The following is a 21359-nucleotide window of genomic DNA, read 5'->3' as shown; positions in this document are numbered from 1 at the left end:
ATTTACTCCATAGTCTATTGTGGTTTGTTTATAGGACAAGAATCTTTTTATGACTTTGGAAATATTTGTTTACCGTAACAAAATATTTGGTACAAGAAAAATAGAAAATACCAAATATGTATTGTGAAGTATATGCATTGGCCGTAACCCGTAAGGAACGGAATGGTAACGTGAAATAAGCTTTCTATTTGGAAATCACAATGCTCATGTCTCTTTCTCAATCCATATGTCAAGTCTCGAGAAGATGTTTGCGTATGTTTTTATAAAAGCTTTAAATGAGTTTTCATTACCATAAATAACACATGTACATATTTCTAACATTCTTGTTATAATCACTATAAAATTTCGAGCTTTTGATCGAAAATTTATGTGGTTCATGTGCCTCAACCCCACAAAAGTAGATCAACCCTTTCCCAATATATAGCACATACGATTTGAACTCGGTTTCGGTAACACTTCAACAACATCCATCTAATCAGTTAAGATGAGCCAACCGCATTTAGATTAAAAAATATAGCTTTAATATCTATAGGTGATGCAACATTTTTCAGTTCATTTTTTGTTGTTGTCACAAACGTCATCTATCCAAAGGAAAAGAAATTTATTATTTTGCCAAAAAAACTTTGTAATATATCAACTCAACATAAATTAAAGGGTAAAAAAAAAAACCAGGTCAAGTGCAACAGTATTAAGTTCAGGTCAAGAAACATGTAGCCTCAACTTCTTCTCGGTCGATGGTGCTAAGTCCATATTATTAAGTTCAGTTACATTGCATTATGCTGCTCCCAAATTCTTTCATGTTTCACAGTTAAAAACATCAATGCTCTCCCTCTGCGTCTTTAATCTGGTTCAAGATCTCAGCCTTTTGCTCCATTAAGGCTCCTATTTTTTCATCTATCTTTTCCAGCTTCGTTTTCAGCTTAGTGATGTCACTACCACCCTTCTTCTTCTTCACATCTTTGTCTTTCTTTGCTTCCTTTGTCTTTGCTTTTCCCCCCTTTTCTTCCTCATCATCTTCAGCTTTTGACTCTTCTATATTAACGTCCTTAGCATGATCTTTCTCATCTTCTTCATCCTCTGTCTTTTTTGTTTCCTTTGTATCTTTCTTCTTGTTCTTCTCTTTATCTTTCTTCTTCTTTTCCTTCCCCTCTTCACTTTCACTGTCTTCTCCTTTAAATTTCTTCTTCTCTTCATTGTCATCTTCTTCCTCCACATCTTTAATATTCTTCTTCTCAGCTTCTGGTTCTTCGAATTTAATATCTCTAGACACCACTTCGGCTTCAAGGTTTTTCTCCTTATTCTTGTCTTCTTTGTCATCTTTTTTAACCTTCTCCTTTTTCTTATCCTTTTTCTGCTTCATGCCTCCTTCTTCCTCATCTTTATCTTCTGATTCTTTCTCACATATCTCATCTGTTTCCTTCTTCTTTGCCTTATCTTTATTCTTTTTTTTTCTTTCCCTCCTTATGTTCTGCTTCTTCTTCTTTCATCTCATTATCTTCTGCATCATGTTCTTTCTTCTCTTTTCCCTTCTTTTGTTCATCTTCTTTCTCAGACCCATCCTTCTCTCCCTTTACCTTCTTTCCCTTCATCTTCTTGTCCTCCTTACCTTCGGATTCTTTTTTCTGTTTCTTCTCTTTACCCTCCTTCTTCTTTTTTTCCTCTGTTCCTGATTCATCCTTCTCTTTCTTTTTCTTCTTTTTACCAGATTCTTCTTCTTCTAACCCCTCCTTTTGTTGGGATACATCCTCGTGTTTCTTCTCTTTATCATCCTTCTTCTTTTTTTCTTCTACAGCTGATTCATCCTTCTCTTTCTTCTTCTTGTTCTTTTTACCTTTTTTTTCTTCTTCTACCTCATTTCCTTCTGATGTATCCTCTTGTTTCTTCTCTTTGTCCTTCTTTTTCTTCTTCTTTTCCTCCTCTTGCTCTTTCACTTTTACATCACTGTCTTTAAGCTTCATGTCACCATGGTCTTTTTCATCTTTCTTGGAAACAATTTTTTCGTCTTTCTTCTCTTCATGTTTGTCATCTTTATCTTCTTCTTCTACCTTTGTGTCATCCTTCTTGCCCTTAATCTTTTCTTTTTCCTTTTCCTTCTTTGTTTTCCCTCCACTTTCTTCATCATTCTTAGTTTTAACCTTCTCAATTGACTTTGCCTTCACTTCCATCTCCAACTCAACATTGTCTCCCTTCTCTTTTGTATCCACTTCTTGCGTCTTCATTTTGACATGGAGTTTCTCTTTCTTGACATTTTCTTCACTCGATGACATAATTCTCTGCTAGAAAATGGAAAAAAATAATTTGTTATAATAAAATTCATTATGTNTCCCTTCTTTTGTTCATCTTCTTTCTCAGACCCATCCTTCTCTCCCTTTACCTTCTTTCCCTTCATCTTCTTGTCCTCCTTACCTTCGGATTCTTTTTTCTGTTTCTTCTCTTTACCCTCCTTCTTCTTTTTTTCCTCTGTTCCTGATTCATCCTTCTCTTTCTTTTTCTTCTTTTTACCAGATTCTTCTTCTTCTAACCCCTCCTTTTGTTGGGATACATCCTCGTGTTTCTTCTCTTTATCATCCTTCTTCTTTTTTTCTTCTACAGCTGATTCATCCTTCTCTTTCTTCTTCTTGTTCTTTTTACCTTTTTTTTCTTCTTCTACCTCATTTCCTTCTGATGTATCCTCTTGTTTCTTCTCTTTGTCCTTCTTTTTCTTCTTCTTTTCCTCCTCTTGCTCTTTCACTTTTACATCACTGTCTTTAAGCTTCATGTCACCATGGTCTTTTTCATCTTTCTTGGAAACAATTTTTTCGTCTTTCTTCTCTTCATGTTTGTCATCTTTATCTTCTTCTTCTACCTTTGTGTCATCCTTCTTGCCCTTAATCTTTTCTTTTTCCTTTTCCTTCTTTGTTTTCCCTCCACTTTCTTCATCATTCTTAGTTTTAACCTTCTCAATTGACTTTGCCTTCACTTCCATCTCCAACTCAACATTGTCTCCCTTCTCTTTTGTATCCACTTCTTGCGTCTTCATTTTGACATGGAGTTTCTCTTTCTTGACATTTTCTTCACTCGATGACATAATTCTCTGCTAGAAAATGGAAAAAAATAATTTGTTATAATAAAATTCATTATGTAAAGAACTACACTTTTTCTAGTATTAAGGAAGAGGAGTAATGGTTTCTGCCTATATAGTCCTTTTGGTTTCGATGCTGCCAGCAATTAGCGCTAGCGACCAGCAACCAAATCACTTTCGTTTTATGGTCTTTTTGGTTCAGCAATAAATTTCGATAACCAAATCACATTAGTTTGATAATAGTTGGTTCACCAACACATTTCCTACATTGAAACCTTTTGGTAGTTGGTCGTGGAAACCTGTCATGCTTTAATGAACCAACGATTAAAAAATAAACATGATCGTTGATTGTTCCTTGCTAACAACAAGAAAAACATAACGCGTACTAAGAGATAAAATGAACATTTTATCCTCTACAACCCTCACCATCGAGATTCAATGGACTAATTATACTCTAGTAGCAAGAAAGACTATTCCTTATAAAAAAAACAAATGAAGAAGAATGTTCGATACTCCAAATCAAGAACTCCAAGAAAATCTCCAATTGATTCAACCATATATAAAACCCAGAGTATAGGACGCAAAGATTAGTTCACCATAACAAAAAAGCCTACCAAGTAAATCAAGAACAAACCCAAAATCTGAGATCTATCAAGAAGATAAAGAAAACTTGAAATTCAAGGAATATTTATAAGAACAAGTACTAAAAGTTACAGAGATCAATCAAGAAATTAAAGAGGAAAAAAAAAAAAACTTATGTACCTTAGATTAACCAAAGGCTATAGCTAGAAAAGTTGTTGTTGTGTTTGGAGAAAGAAGAGCGAACCGATCCGTAAAATGATCTAAGATGTGTTTGGTTAATATATACATGGGAAGACTTAAAGTTAAAGATGATGACTTACTCTCGTAAACGAGTCACACGGATGTGACGCTGAGACTCACGCGTTGGTGCCACGTCTTTGTCTTTCCTCATTGCTCTACTTTTTTTCTCGTCATTTTATTGTATTTTTCAAAGTTTTATTTTATAACCTTTAGATTCACATTATGACTTAAAAAAATTAGCAATTTTATTATATAAATCTTAATTTTAAAGTTAATAATTCATATAATTACAATATATATCAAATATATCGATAATATTTTGATATGTGTACAAATAAATTTTTATTTAATAATTCTAATAAAATTAAAAATTCTGAAAATAAAAGGATTACAATTAATATTTTTAAAACTTTTAATAAACCAAAAATAATCTATTATACCACTAATTCTAACAGAAAAGTTATCTATTAAATTGCAATTTTAAATAAAAAAATATGTGCAATTAATAAGGATTTATTTGCAATTGAATTGCAATTATTATTTATTAGAATCATATAGTAAAAAGAGATTTATACAGAAAATTGGTTAAAGTATAAAAAATATTTAATGTATTAAAATTAGTGATTAACATAATATATAAAAACTAAAATAATCAAAATAAGAAATTAATGTTATTTTCTTAAGTTTTTCAATCAGTGAATGATTTGATAATGTATTCAATATTATTTTATTATATAAACTTTAGTTTTCAAAGTTAGTAACTCATAAGATCACGATACATGTCAATTTTAACAATTAAATATTTTTTTAAGTGTTATACAAAAGCTTTATTTTAACATATTTGTAAATTATAAGAAATTAAAAATTTTAACCATTTAATAATTATAAAAGATAGTTCATATATGTATATATAAAATAATACTAATTCTAATTTTATTAAAACCTAAATATTATGAATACTTATTTTCAGACTAACCATTCATTTATAAATTTAGTAATTATATATGAAACAAAGAAACATATTTACATGGTTATAATTCGGTTCGAAATTTTGGTGACAAGAAAGAAAAGAAAATATTACACACCATTTACATAGAGAACTATATTTATACATAAATGAAAAATCATATAGAAAATATTGTCATTGCATTGATGGACCGCCAAATCAATTTAGACAATATTGAGGAACCATCTTACCACTAGTGGATCCGTCAACATTTTCACACATCATAGTGGAAGAACTATCCTCAACTTCGTTATGCTTTAGATTAATGTCAATTAGCTCAACATTTTTGCACGAAAAGCTCTTGCTACATTGCAGATTTACTGCCAATTTGTTCTTTGATGTTCCATATATGTTCTTTAACTTAATGTTTTGGATCTGAACGTGAGATTCACCCTGACAAAAGAATCAACAAGTTGTATTTTGCTTGTTTTTGATCATCTGAATATTCTCATACACGAAGTTTGAAATAAGGATCTTTGAAGCTGAAGATTCCCAAGTCTTGATCTGAATACTATCGCTTGTGCCATTGAAAACGATGTCTCTTATTATTAAGTCATTTACGTCTTTCTCGTCTTTGTTCTTCCCTAAGCTTCCAACACTGATCCCATGTCCGGGACCACACTTGACGTTTGAGATATCGAGGTTAGTGGTTCCCGAGAGAATAGCGATACAATCGTCTCCAGTACCAATGTTTGTGTTTGAGATGCGAATGTTGCTACATGAACCCATCTTGATACCGTCAGTGTTGGGACTATCACCGGAAGCTGTTATAGTGACACCGGTAATGTTAAAATGATGGACGGAGAAGAAATTGAAATGTCCCATTTTGCTGTTTAGTGATGTTATGTCTTTGATATTTGAGTTGTTCACGAATGCAAATCCCATAGTCTGTGAAAAAATTCATATTAATTAAAACACTTGCTACTTTCTCATACATATATAAAAGGACTACAAACGTTAATTGTATCTAATAAATAATGATTAAATCACTTTCTTTTCATTATATAAGTTTCATATCAAATTTTCTGTACTACGCTTTGAATGTAAATAATAAGCATATAGTTGAAAATGAAGTGTAACTTAAGGAAGTTTAAGAAATGTTACCATAGCTAATTTAGGAAAATTGGAGTTTTTGTGGCAGTCATTGAGTGGCCAAGACTCTTTTCCTTGGCCGTCAAGTGTACCAAAGCCGGAGATCGAAAGATCATTGATGTACTTAAAGTTGATCCATGTGTCTTGCTTAATGTCTCTAGGATTTGAAGGAGCCAATAAAGTTCCATCAATGACAAATTCAATAGGACTTTTGCATGGACCCACAAACTCTACACCACCAAGGTAGAAATTTCCTTTTGGTACGTAGATTTTACTACTTCCACTGCTTCTTCCACATGCATGGTTCCATACATTTGTGAATGCCTAATTTTGTGTGCGTGGAAAAGGACGCAAGTTAATTATTAAACTAAGTATATCATAACAATTAAAAACAGTTTTTTAAAAAAAAAAATCTTTTGCTGATATATTGGTCATTTATGTTTATAATTATGTCGTAGATTTTCTCTCAAAACTAAATGGTGAAAGAAATAATTTAGAAAAATTGGTCATATACGTTAATAATTATTTTTTTAGATTTTCCTCTTAAAACGAAATGGTGAAAAAAATAATTTAGAAAAACTATTGTATACGTACATTGGCGTTATCAGTTTTTCCATCCGGCTTCAAACCATAACGTTGGACGTTAAAGACTTTTTGGTTTAATGGTCGAACGACTTGCAACGACAATGAACATGAGAGATAAACACAAAGTCTCAAACGAATAAGCCATGAGGACCATTTCTTGTGTTTATTTAGAGTATATGCAGATATTAGAAAATTATTATTATTAATAGGAGACAATGAGAAGTGTTGGCCTTTTTTACCTACTTATATAGAGTTAGTCTCGCTCGACGAACAGCTAAAATGAACTTGATTGTTGTTATTTAATTAATGGTTAAAATTCAGTAGTTTCTTTTGTAATGATACTAGGTGCTTCCCCACGCAACACATGGGTTGTGGTGTAGTTGGCATTTTCTTGTTTTTTTGGTATTTTTGTTTTTTTTGTATTATTTCGTTTTAATTAGGCATATACGGGCTTTGCAGTCACTTGTATTTATACACTATATGTTTATACTATTTCATTTAGATGTGTACAATTGTGGCGTTTATTTTTTATGAATTATGAGGATCTTGTTTCTTGTTTTTGAGGATCCAATCTTATCATTGACTGATATTGTTCCCAATACATTTATTGTATTTTAGATTTTCTAATTAACTGCTTATGTAAACTTTTCATACTTTTCATACGTTGATGTTGCAATATAAGTTATTTTTTAAAAATAATTATCTTTCGTGTAAGTGATTATGTTTGTATGCCCATGTTTTGGTCTAATATCAATAAGATTGTTTCTGTTTTTCTTTAGTTGGCTTTGAAACCAATTTTGAGTTAAGCAAATAATGGGTCGAATTATGGTGTTAATAAGTAATATAAATTCTTATGTATATATATTGTATATATGTGACTATAAGTTTAGCTAACTAAAAAATTCTGTAATATTTAAATATAATCTTGAACATGTATATATATATATATATATATTTTTTATTTGTGGGAGGAATGTATGAAATTATTGGACAGAAGTTATTTTGAGTTAAATGTTATTTTATGCCTTTGAAGTGAGTTAAATATTAATAAATTTTTATATGTGTCTTGACTTTTTTAAATAGGAATACCAAGTGTTTCCTTCCAAATTTGAAGTGACATAGTATTTTAGTTTTCTTATATGATTTTATGAACTTCAATGTAAAGGTTTTTTTAAAATAATAAGTACATTCACATTGATTGAATAATAAAATTTGGAGAAATGTTTATTTCGATTAATCATATGCTCTTTTAAATATATTAAATAAGTATGTTGTTGTTCCTACAAATAGGACAACATATATTATAGTTTAACCATAGAGTTAAGCAATAGAAATGGAACTTGTGATTGTAAGACAAAATANATCCAAATTAGATAATGGAGATGAATCTTAAAAAAATAGAACAATGTAAAATATATATATATATATATAGAAATATATAATACTTTCTAAATTAAAATATAGAATCAAACTCTTACAACACATATGGGATATAACATTTGATATTGGTGGGAGAGGAGGAGAGAATGAGTACTTATAAGATAATAATCCAAATTAGATAATGGAGATGAATCTTTTAAAATAAGAACAATGCAAAATATCTATCATGTAGTCTCTAAAATTAAAATTTAGCATTAAAATTTTACAATGAAATTTCATTTGTTTTTTACAACCCATACAACAAAAATAAGAAATCAAAAATAAATAAATAAACGAAAAATGATTTGAGGTATTGTAGAAGAGAATGAGAAAATGTGAAAATGAGATAGTAAAATAATGCCAATATGAGAATGAGAGATTGAGAGAATGCTTATTTATATGGTAAGAAATGATGGAAGTTACATTTAGAATTATGGAGTTACAATAGTAATTTATTGTGTTTGAATAAAATTGAGTGGTAAAATATTATTAATGCATAATTTATTTTATTTTCAGTTATAATTTTATTTTAATGTGTGAGTTAAATGTATTGTGTTTATTGGGTCTTAAATATTGTTTAAATCAATTAGAAAGCAAATAAAAAAATAAAAAAAAATTAGTAAACATTAAATGAAAATCAACCAATAAGGAGAGACCAAAACCTTACTTTTATATATATGATATATTGCTTTAAACTTTGAATTAAGAAATATATTATAAACAATAATTTTACATGAGAAATATATTAATTTAGCCAACCAAAATATGAAGATAAGTTTAGCCAACCAAAATAATTAAAAAATATTAAAATTTAACCAAAAATATTTTCTCTTGAAAGATAAATAAGTTAGTAGGAGGAGTGAATTAATGTATAACTATTGGATATGAGTTACATTTAAGTTAAATGGAGTTACATACCTTTAATTATAAATAAATATTTTAACTTTTTATAGCCTAAAATAAAAGGAATACAAGTGGCCGAATCAAAATTCACATGATTTGGTTGTTTGTTGATATAAATTCAACACTTACACATAATATTTCAAAATAAAAAAATATTACTTTTGAAGTGACAAACTAAATTAGTTTTCTTATAAAATTATATGAATTCTTCAATCTCAATAATTTTTAAAACCCCAAGGATAACTTATATTTTTTTTGGTTTTTTTTTGTTTTTCACTCATCAATTTAATTTATAGTGGTAGATTTCATACTAATGGTTTCATCTTTAGGGAATTTAGTTAAATGGTAGTTTTAAAATTATATTTTATTTTTATATTTAAGTTCCAGTTGAATATGATTTCTTTTTTGGATCATTTTTTCTTTTGATTAAACATACAAAAACCAATTGTTTAGTTATGTTCTTGTTGTTTTCAAAAACCTCAAATCATAAAAAAAAAAGATATTATATTGATCTTTGCAGATTTATCAATTGGATCACAAAACAAAATAGTCTTTATAAATAGAGTTGATAGACTTTACAAAACAAAATAGACTTTATAAATGGATAATTATATTGATATTTAAATATTATATTGATCGTTATAAATTATTAAAAATGATACATGAATATGTAAGATAACCAGAGACATAATAGATAATTAGATATGGATCATTTCAACTTCATGATTTTATTGTGTGGTGAATATTATAAGAAAGTATGAAAATAATGACTTATAAGATGTTAATATAAAATAGAAAATGGAGATAAACCTTTTAAAAGATTAAAAAATATATATATATATAAGATATACATATCATACGAACTCTAAAACTAAGCTTTTACAATGATATTTGATTTGATTTTTTATAACCCATACAACAACAATAACAAAAAAAAAATACAAAACAAAACAAAACAAAAAAAAAAAAGATTTGAGAGTAGTGGAAGAAAATGAGAGAATGAAAAAGTGATAGACTAAGAGAATAAGATAATGAGTATTTATAGGAAGAGAAATGATGAAAAATTACATTTAGAAAAATGAGAGTTACAATTCTAATTTATTGTTTTGTTTTAATATAATTGATTAATACAACTTATTGGAGAAATAAAGTTAATGCATAATTTATAGGGGGAATTTATATGATTTCAGTTTTATATTATGTAAGTTAAATGTGAAAATTAATTATTTTTAAATTTGTGTTTTAATATAAATATATTTTTTTGTTAAAATTGCATTGCTAAGTGGACCAATAAAAAGAGAGTGAAACTTTACTTTTATATATATGATTTGATTGGTTAGTATTTAATAATGCATATGATATCATTTTTTATTTCGTCCGTTGAAACAGAATGTTTAATTTTGGGAATGTGCTAATAAGAGTTACCCATAAATTGCTTTTTGTTTAAAACCAAAATGTATTCCAAATACAGTCTTTATGATTTGTTTCGATTTTAATGGATATGAAAAACTAGTCTTGGCAAAAAAAAAGAACATATATCAATATTAAGAATGACCAAAGTTGCATATATCTCCCTTATTCTGATTGTTTTTGTTTTTAAATCATTAATAAATTGTGAAATTACATGATTAAATCAAAAAGATCATTAATTACAAGATAAAAGAGAGAAATGGACTTGGTTTAAATACTTTTTTATTCCCAATATTTATATTTCACTAAAATATATTTTGCCTCCCATTTTTGTAACGCACTACCAAATTGAGATTTTGCGGTTGTGGCGCAAATACAGAATTTTATGGTTTTGACGGGAAAATGAGATTTTATGGTTTCAAGTGCGTACCACCCGCAAAGTGATGGACAAACGGAGGTAGTAAATCGATGTTTGGATACGTATTTGTGATGTATGTGTAGTGACCGACGTCACCTTTGGAGCAGTTGTCTTCCACTTGCCGAGTTTTGGTACAATACAAGCTTCCATACAGCCACTCAAATGAGTCCGTTCGAGGCAGTCTATGGGCAAGCACCTCTAGTGCATCTTCCTTATCTACCAAGGGAGTCCAAAGTGGCTGTCATGGCTTGAAGTTTGCAGGAAAGGGAAAGCATGCTGTTGATTTTAAAGTTTCACTTGCTGCGTGCTCAGCATAGGATGAAGCAGTTTGCAGACTCACACCGTACTGAGCGAAGTTTTGAGATTGGGGATTCAGTGTTTGTCAAGCTCCAGCCGTATTGCCAAGGTTCAGTGGTGATGCGCTCTACTCAGAAGCTTTCTCCTAAGTACTTCGGCCCTTATAAGGTTATTGATTGTTGTGGTAAGGTCGCATACAAACTACTGCTTCCAACGGGTTCACAAATTCGCCATGTGTTCCATGTTTCACAATTGAAAGCTGTAGTTGGTAATGTGCTCACTTCGACTCAGTTGCCTTCCATCGTAGTGGATGTCCTTGTGAAGGAACTGATATCTATCCTGGAGTGTAAGATGGTGCGGCGACAAGGGCGTGCAGCTACCATGGTTTTGGTACAGTGGACAAATGAGACAGCAGACGAAGCAACGTGGGAGTATCTCTACGACTTGTAGAGGAAGTTTCCATCTTTTGAACCTTGTGGGCAAGGTTCTCCGAACAGGGGAGCTTTGATATAGCAAATGAGGAGCTGGCAGTCGCACGTATGAAGTCAAGGAAGTCAAGATAAGAAGAGAAGTGTCACTTGTGTGATGAGCTGGTGGAAAACATCAAGAGATGTCAATGTTACTGAATAAAGAAGTTAGTTAACATTGTTTGTTAGCTGGCTATATATGAGCACTTGTTAGCTCACGTTTTTCATTATGCGTTTATCTGAATTTTGTAGAACTTTCTAGAACTCTCTTCATCACCGTTAGCTGGTTTCTCTCCGAGAGATTCTTGCTGGTGAGATGTCGTTGCTGCGTTTTTCTTGAGCGTTGTATCGTTTATCATTTCTATCTTGTTTGAAACTTGTACGATTACTAATTTCGTTATCACAATGTAAAATCATTGATGGTAATAGAAATATAAAAGAAAAATAAAAGAATACAAATTTAATATGAATTTTTGAAGGATTAGGATTGGGTGAGTGTATTCAATCTTATCTACTGTCTTTCTCCTCGTTCAGCTTCGCTTTGATACCAGTTCTACAGATCTAGAGATGTAGGTCTTGATATTTTGACTGATTACGATTTGTGTTTGGATCCTTTTTAATTCAAATTATATTAATTAACCATAAACATTAAATGTTTTTTAATTTTAGTTATTTTACCCAAGCCTATACGTTAACTTGCAATTAAACAAAAACTATTTTTTTTTCTCGTAATTTGACCTCATTGATGATCAAATTCTCTACACAATCACATCAGCAACATCTATCTCACCAAATGCACCAACGATGATTCAAATCGACAATATATGCCTCAACACCGTGAACATGTATTACTGTGAGCAATCAGTCATCTCTAAGCTAAAAAACCCTCACTCCGAAATTGCAACATTAGCCAAAATCGCAGCCTTCAACGCATTGCACACCACAAAAAAAAACAGTTGCTCTTATTAGAGATGATTTTCCCAAAGCAGGTAATCTTGTGGCCAATGGACAACTTCGTACTTGCCTTACAACTTACAATGGCATTGAGACGATTTTTGAAGATGCTTATAGGGCAGTGATTGAATGGGTGTGTTTTCTCTAAATTTGTGTTCTGATTGAACAATGTTTGTGTTCTGTTATGATCAGTGAGTGTTAGTTAATATTTTGCTCACAATGGCGTCAACACTTTTGCTTGCAGGTTCTATAACTTCTGTCTCTACCACACTTGAGTATTTGACATCTTTCTTATATGCTTTGCTTAGCTCACTTAGAAAACTAGCTTGTTGCTTTTACCTTTTTATTTATTTTTATTGAATTGCAACTGTACACTCTTTGCTATGCTGATCAAACCAAGTTCATTGATCTAGATAACATGTCTTCCAATGAGTGTACTATGTTCTTTAATATGATCTCTAAGACCCAGCTACGTACTTGTCTTGCGACGTACAATAATGTTGAGAAGCTTATGGAAGGTGCTTATAAGGCAATGCTTCAGAATGAGTATTCGGAAATGAGACGTTACCAATCAACTGTGCTTGGTGTGCTTGATAATTGTAAATCAGATTTTGACCTTATGGTGCGTACAAATTGGTGGGTTAGGTTAATGATCAATATCTCTATATTTGCATCTCGTAAGCTCCCTGCGCCCTAATATGATTTGTAATTTTTGGAAATTATTACTGTATGGCTGAATATTTTATCAATATAACAACAAATCCTAATAAAATAAAATTTGTTGGATCATAATTTAAAAGGTAAGATGTCACAAAAACTATACACCCCATTAGATAAGTTTTTCATAGACTTATTTCAATACATGTAGTTAAAATGGTAATGGAATTTATGGGCCTTTAGCTAAAGTTGGCCCAACAAACATTACCGATGAAGACCATTATATCAGTATCCAGATAAAAAGAGTTATTTTGTACAATTTGGAAAGTGTATTTTTCTATCTCAACTTTGATACAGGGGCGATTTTTACCCGAACCCGAACTAAATATTGTTAAAAATTAACAGTCTGAACAATCAAAACCTTGCCAAACAATATTGACCGAAATAGCATTGGTCAACTACGATGAATCATATGCCATGTTTACTGAAGAAAAGGGATGAAGATACTATTTGGTTGCTATGTAGTACTGTATGAACCTTTTGTCTAATCTAAAATCAGTATACCAGACAATAAGTTAGCAAATTAAGCCCGCAAGTTAAAAACATGCAATGTGGATATCAAACATGCACGTCACCTACACCTACGTATGCCCATCACGTGTTTCGTTCACATATATACTCTCCCTTGTAATTATATAACCATAACCAATCATTAACCGTCTTTAATCCTAATTTTATTAAGAAACATTTAAAAAACAAAAATTCAAGTACTGCCAATGAAGGAAGATGCTAGCAAGGTGCTAAGAACCTTTTTATTTAGTACAAATCAGTAACCGAACAATAACTTAGCAAATTAAGCACGACAGCTAAACAATGAAATGTGGATATCAAACATGCACGTCGCTTCCCTAAGCCCCTCACGGGTTTATATATTCGTTCATACACTCTCACTCTATAAGTCCTCAAGTGATTTGTGAAGCCACAATATATACCCCCTCTCTTCTTTGACGACCCCTTATAAATTTGAAATTTGGTTGGATACTTTTATATTTCTATTTTACGTTCCATGGAGAGTTCGTCCAAAGTGTTGCGAAAAGGTGCATGGACTGCTGAAGAAGATAGTCTCTTGAGACAGTGCATAAATAAGTTTGGAGAAGGCAAATGGCACCAAGTTCCTTTTAAGAGCTGGTATGTTTTTTTAAATATACACACACACACACACACACATAATTTACGAATATTCTTCTTTCTCTATCTAATATTCTTCTTTCACGTGTTTATATTTACTCTCATACTTCTTTCTTTTTCTTTTGATGAAGAAATTAATCATTAATATATATGCTATATAAAGTTGTTAATAAAAATAAGAACTCATGCATCTATATGCCGCATATTGGTTTATTTATGGACCTAAATTAAAAGAGAATTTTATTTACGTTGTATATTGCTATCCTCTTCTTGAAAAAAAATCAAAAGAACGATGCCAACCTCTGTAGAGTCTTTAAAATTCGTTTTACTGGTTTTTCCTTTTCTAAATAAATTCATTGAAAATTTCTAGACGAACACATAAGTATGTATTGGAACAGTTCTTTATTGCTATTGGTGTGCATAGATTCTTCATGATAAAAATATAGAAGGGGACACAAAAGCAGTCTTAGTAAAATTAGTAGTATAAGATGGTTGACTAAACCGGTGCAGGAAGAGTTGGTCAATTTTAGAGTTAAAATTAGTAGTAAAATTAGTAGTATAAGATGGTCAATTTTATGTTTTGTAGGGCTAAACCGGTGCAGGAAGAGTTGTAGACTAAGATGGTTGAACTATCTGAAACCAAATATCAAGAGAGGAAAACTTAGCTCTGATGAAGTCGATCTGCTTCTTCGCCTTCATAGGCTTCTAGGAAACAGGTACTTTTTAACTCGGAGTAATAAGTTATCAAGTTTCATACTACTAACTCATAATTGTTTATTGTTTTATAATGCTTAGGTGGTCTTTGATTGCTGGTCGATTGCCTGGTCGGACCGCAAATGATGTCAAGAATTTTTGGAACACTCATCTGAGTAAGAAACATGAACCGTGTTGTAAGATTCAGATGAAAAAGAGAAACATTACTTCTCATCCTACCACACCGGCCCAAAAAATTGATGTATTTAAGCCACGACCTCGATCCTTCTTAGTTAATAACGGCTCCAGCAATCTCAATGGCCGGCCACAAGTTGACGTTATTCCTTCATGCTTTGGACTCAATAACAATAAGGTTTGTGAAAATAATATGACATGTAACAAAGATAAGGAGAAAGCTGAGCATATCAATCATTTCATTGATGGAGATAATATGTGGTTAGAGAATTTACTAGATGATAGCCATGAGGTAGATGCCCTAGTTAGAGAAGTGACGGCAACAGAGAAAGGGGGCACCATGGCGTTTGACGTTGAGCAACTTTGGAGTATGTTTAATGGAGAATTTGATTAGTGTTTGTGGCCATTTGTTTACATTTCTGTATGGGTTTGTAAGCTTTTAGTGTGTATTTGTCGGAATGAACTACTATTTAAACAATAAATTTTATGTTTTGGTGTGAATATGCTTGGGATTTTGGAATTAAAATTTATATTTTCTTAAAGGAGATATATTGGTGGAACTTCAATTGATTCAGTGGTTTGACCAAATATTTATTAACGCATATAAAAAAGTTTTTTAAAAACTATAAATGAAAATATAACTGTTTTGGTCTACAGTTGAATTAATGGCTATTTTTGAATATAAACTTTGTAACTTTTGTTATTAGCATAGCCACGTACGAAAAAGAAACAAAAATCAGTTATTAGATTGATACAATAATGGATAAAAAGTGGTATACAAGATGTATTTTTGAAAATCTCTCTGCTTTTATCGTAACATGTTTTATATTTTTTTGTTGCATGGTTATATAATATACTATAAGCTCGCGTAGACTATGTGTAACTCTGTAAGGGCAAGTCCAATGGGGATATATAATTTTGAGATTCTTAAATTTTTTTAACAATATATTTTGTAAATAAGAGCTTGTGGAATCTTAACTAAAATTATTTCTCCAATGGTAGAATTTTAATTGGGATATTTATTTTTTATTTTTTAAATTTCAAAACAAAAAATATTTGTAAGTAAAATTAGAAAGAATTACTGAAATGTTTTCCAAAGTTGGTTTATTTCTGGTATGTAACAATTTTCTTAAAATTGCTCAAATGTCTATTGCCTTGAGTGTAATTACAATTTACCTCTTGAATTTAGTTTTGTTTTTTTATTTTGGTCAAAAAAAAAAAATACACATCAGCATATTAAAATACACATCAGATATGATTTAACATGTTATTAAACAGATTTTTTTTCAGATCAACAGTTATTTTTTGGGAAATTGGGTTGTATAACCTCCGGCCACCTCCTCCGCCGTCAACCTCCGGCCGTCAACCTTCGGCCAACTCCTCTGCCGACCTTCGACCACCGACCTCCTTCGCCGACCTCCGGCCACCGACCTCCGGTCACCTACCTCCACCGCCTACCTCCGGTTACCGACCTCCGCCGCAGACCTCTGGCCACCTTCTCCGGCCGCCGGCCACCGCTTCCGACCAACAGCCACCACTCCCTCCATCACACAAAATCCTAAAATGATAATTTTGCTCTATCCCTATCCTCATTCTCTAATTTTTTTGAATATAGTGTTATTTTCTTCTATATTTCCAGAGAAGAAAGATGATGACATGGAATGCTGACATGGATGTGCGTCCGACGTGGCAAGTCAGCCATTAATCAGCCTTAATATAACTCAGCCATGAAATAAATTATAACTCAGTCACAACATGAATAACATTACAATAATTAAAAAACAGAAAAATGGCTGCCAAATTCAGCCGCTACGTCAACTGAAAATATATAACTCAGCCGTATCGTTTCATAAGTCAGCCGTAACAGAATAACATTCTAATAATTAATCTTTTGCTTCTAAGTCAGCCGTTAAATGGCCGAGTTGTACGATAAGTCAGCCTTTCACGGCGGAGTTATAGTTTTCATAAGTCAGCCGTTTTTCATAGCTCAGCTAGCCGGAAATACGATAACTCAGCCGTGTCGTATTGATAACTCAACCGAAATTTTGACAACTCAACCATCGGATAATAACTCAGCCGTAAGGACGGCTGAGTTAACTCAGCCAAAATTTTGACAACTTAACCATCCGGTGAAAACTCAGTCGTAACATGCGGCTGAGTTATGCTCTAAGTCAGCCGTCTGATCTTACTCAAATGTTTTTTCCTTAAATCAGCCGCAACATACCTAAATCTCAGCCGTCATTACCTCTATTACGCTTTACGGCTGAGTTATTTAATACACGTCAGCGATTTCTGATGTGGCGTATGACGTGGCAATGACATTTTTGTAATAACGTTTTTTCCGGTAACATAAAACAAGGGCACACTGAGTATTTTGAAAATATCCTAAATATTCTAGTAATAAATTTTTTTTTGTAGATTCTGGTAATATTACCTAACATGTATATCATTTGAGTAAATATCCCGTAAAATTATAATTAATATGAAAGTTTAAACTTTAAACATTTGAGATTTTATGAGAGAGCTGGGAGAGAGAGAGCAAATCGGGCAAAAAAGATTCTCTCAATTAAATGATATACCGAGTGATTTGGTGACATGTCTTAGTCTCTAAAAAAAATTTGAACTTCCTAAATAAGAAGAGCTCTTCCTTATTTTTATATTTCTGATTTATTTTTTTTGTACTTTTTCCTTAAAACTTCACCTAATAACCTCCGTTGGGAATAACGTAAAGCTCTTGCAAAGCTAACAATAAACTTTCATGTCTTCCAAAATAATAGCGTATTAGTTGTTTTGGTTTTCAGCAACTTGAATTATATTGATCAATATGCTAGATATTGATAGGTTAAGTAATTTTGTAGTCCTCTCGCGACTTTTAAATCCTTCTGATACTTTCTTTGCTGTTTTTTTTATAATTATAATCAGGAATTAGTTACACAAACATCATCCTTCAAAAAAAAAATTGAGAGATATTTAAACCAACCAAAAACTAAAGTATGAGCAGCAGCACTGAAATCCAAATTAAAGAAGATTTTATTTTGGCTGTTAAGAGAAAAAGCGCCGAGTCCTGTTATTTTCAATAATTTATGCGACAATGACTTTTGGTTTACACGAAAGTGTTGACATCTCCATCATAAAATGAGAGATATTTTTTTCGTCGTCTCTCTTTAAAAAAAAAAAAAAAAGAACTGATGTCATGCCACCTTCCGATGATCACTTGTGAAGTACTTTTTCCATGCAAGACACTCCATTTCTCTAACTTCTCTAGAAAATGTAACATAAGAATATTTTGTTAAAGCTGTTTAAAAAGAAAAACAAAAAGTATGACGATGCGAACCACAAACTTTTAAACATATTGCTCACGTATAGTCTAAAATAGCACATAATATAACCAAGTTGTACCTATCGTTACAAAAAAAGTCATTAGTAATTATTGCTTATTAGTCAATAATTATTATCAAATTTTAGTTTATGGCATATTAGTTATCAAATATGTGTCATCGCGAGAGCTAGAAGCACATTTTAACAAATAACTATCATTAATTCATATTAATTATATCTATGCTATTATATATTTAAATAAAATTCAAATAAATTAAAATTCTTTGTATTTATTTAATTTGAATCTATATTATACTTCTTTTAAAAAAAATAAAATTAAAAATTAATTATGTTTTATTAAAATCTAAGTCCATACAAATTTCTCTTTAAAGAATAAAATGTATTTTTACACAAAATAAACGTAAATTTGAATAAAACAAAAAAGACTTTAGCTACACATTTTTTTACACAAACAAATCTTAGATCCCAAATAATAATTTTATTAATAATAGTTGTATTTGAATTGATTGATGTGCATTATGCATTGTTACTTAGTGGGTAGTTAATTGATACACATGCCAAAAGAAACTCGGGTACAAAAATTTAATAAAACATTTTAACATTAAGTTTTAAAAAAACATTGACTAAAAATTCGAATTTCATCAAAAATAATTTTTAACGCTCTTTTGTTTGACTCAACTAGTATTAAATTTTAACTATTTTCATCCAATTTTTTATTCTGAAAAATGACTACCATTTGCAGCCTTTGTCAGATACGTACTGCATCGAAATATGGTTGAAATCAACAACAAAGCACGAACTATAGTAGGAAGAGTCTTAACACCAAAGCGGGTCAAATTCATTTTAGAAGAGGGTAATAACGTTCAAGCCGAACAATCACACGAAAGATAATAATAATAAAAAAATGATTATTTATGAGATATTGTAGTACTATATATGTTCCCAAAATCGAAGGAACTTTCAATTCAAAAAATAATTAATAATTTCTATACTACGTACTGCGTAAAAAAAAAATTATACACTACGTACATTTCGTAAATTAATTTATATATTTTTTCTTATTACTAAAGTGTTTTAAATATAAACTTTTTGGCAAGTACTATCCATTTTGATGGGGCTGAACTATAAATGCATGGACACTTTTGCCAAATTTTGTATCTCTGTTCGTCGCTCGTCATAAAAGAAACTCTTGTCGTTATTACTATAAGTTATGGTCCATCGGTCTTGTCATGTAAATTCAATTTACTGTATCTCTGTAGCGTACGTCTTTTGTGTCGTGTACAGTATATCGATGAACCAATAGAGATAATACATACGGAAACGACTATACCTCTTTGGCATGACGCCCCAACTTGCCCTCACCATAACCGTTGAAATTGTATTGTTTAGTAATAAGTAATAACTAATAAGTCCAGATCTATATGGGTTAGATTTTGTACGTATGTGTGTGTATAATTCAATACTTATACGTGTATAACGGCACACCTCATGGGTTTTTGTTGGTGCGGGATTCAGCACCCCCGACATACCGAGCTAAACCAGAAATATTAATTGATTAGTTAACTGGGAAACCGGTTAAGAGTTTGATTAGGTCAACAAGAAGTCAGTTCGGCCAAAGCGTAGCCTTGAAGAAGAAGGAGCCGACTTCCACTTCGGCACGGCGGCCGACTGAAGCAATAAGGCAGTTTTCCATATCTCACTTCGTCCGATAAGGAAAGTTAATATATTGTGTAATCTTAGAACATGTATAAAGAAGGAGAGATTTCTCTATTGTAAGGCATCCAGAATCGAATACAATAATCGAGTTCTCCTCTTGTTCTTAGCAATAAACCCTAATTCTTTTGAGTTCTACTTCTTTACTTTCAATTCGAAGGCTTAGATCTGTTTTCTAGAGAGATAACTCTATTGAATTTGTTTCCCTCCTTAAACAAATTCATTGTGGAAACCTAGTTTCTACAATTGGCGCCGTCTGTGGGGACGCAAATCGTCTCTAGAAAACTTACTCTCTAAGAACGTCTCCCTAAAAAAGCCCTACAATAATGTCTTCCATTATCAACGACATCCCCGAAGCAAACCGCACAACCTCCAGCATGCCCGATCTCACAAGCGTCGCATCCACTCAGGATAGCATCGCAACACAAGGTGGCGTTTCGACCAGGCCGGCCATCGCCGTGTACTCTCGTCACCGCGTCAACGCAACGACAAACCCGGCCGAAACCTCCGCCGAACTCCTAGTCGGGATCAGATCCGAAGGGGAGACCAGCCAAGAAGCGGGGCGAACTCAAGTAGAGCTAGTCAACCTCGACACAGAGTTCACCGATGAACAACCCCGCAACGAGGATGCGCGCATCACGGAGCAGCAGCTCGGCGCACAGAACGGGAACCTCCATGTTCATGCCACGCCGGCGGTCCAGAACCCGCAGGTCATCTCCATGGAGGACTTCAAGATCTTGTTCGGCTCCATGACGAAAGAGATTTACCAGATGATCTCCGAGACCAACCGCAGAGTCGACGCCGCGGTAACCCAGACAACCCCATCGCAAGTCTCGGCCGGACAATCGCCAAACTTGGGCGGTCTCACTCGTCGTCTCGACTTTTCGGATGCACAATTCGAGCGGAGGAATCCTCCCCCTCACACCACGTCGAGTATTCGACCGACGAATCCGAATTCACGGATACACGAGAGCTCGGCCGCCCCGGTCGCCCGCCTCATAAACCCCGGACCTTGCTTCGAACTCGAAGAAATCAAGTCGCAGATTAGCGGCATGAACACACTCCTCCATCGGGCTATCAGCACGGCTCCGGAGATTGATAGAATTGTCGAGGTGAATCGGTAGTCACCCTTCACTCAAC

At 32.3% G+C, this 21359-nt stretch overlaps 2 protein-coding genes and 2 pseudogenes across 2 annotated transcripts; 2 read left to right on the top strand and 2 right to left on the bottom strand.

The window, feature by feature from the left end:
* On the bottom strand, positions 532-3911 carry LOC104759003 (annotated as a pseudogene).
* On the bottom strand, positions 5049-6720 carry LOC104759002 (annotated as a pseudogene).
* LOC104760089 lies at positions 12213-13131 on the top strand (the record flags this gene model as incomplete). Its single annotated transcript, XM_010482938.1, has 2 exons — positions 12213-12435; positions 12848-13131. Coding segments are annotated over 2 exons (507 nt in total), but the record flags the coding sequence as incomplete, so codon positions are not given.
* LOC104759001 (transcription factor MYB90-like) lies at positions 14721-15662 on the top strand (the record flags this gene model as incomplete). The annotated part of the gene is made up of 2 exons (XM_019239076.1): positions 14721-14995; positions 15075-15662. Coding segments are annotated over 2 exons (762 nt in total), but the record flags the coding sequence as incomplete, so codon positions are not given.

The sequence above is a fragment of the Camelina sativa genome, chromosome 17 (genome assembly GCF_000633955.1).
Source record: "Camelina sativa cultivar DH55 chromosome 17, Cs, whole genome shotgun sequence".
Lineage (NCBI taxonomy): Eukaryota > Viridiplantae > Streptophyta > Magnoliopsida > Brassicales > Brassicaceae > Camelina > Camelina sativa.
The sequence above is the reverse complement of the archived record's forward strand: the minus strand, read 5'-3'. Positions and strand labels throughout refer to the sequence as shown.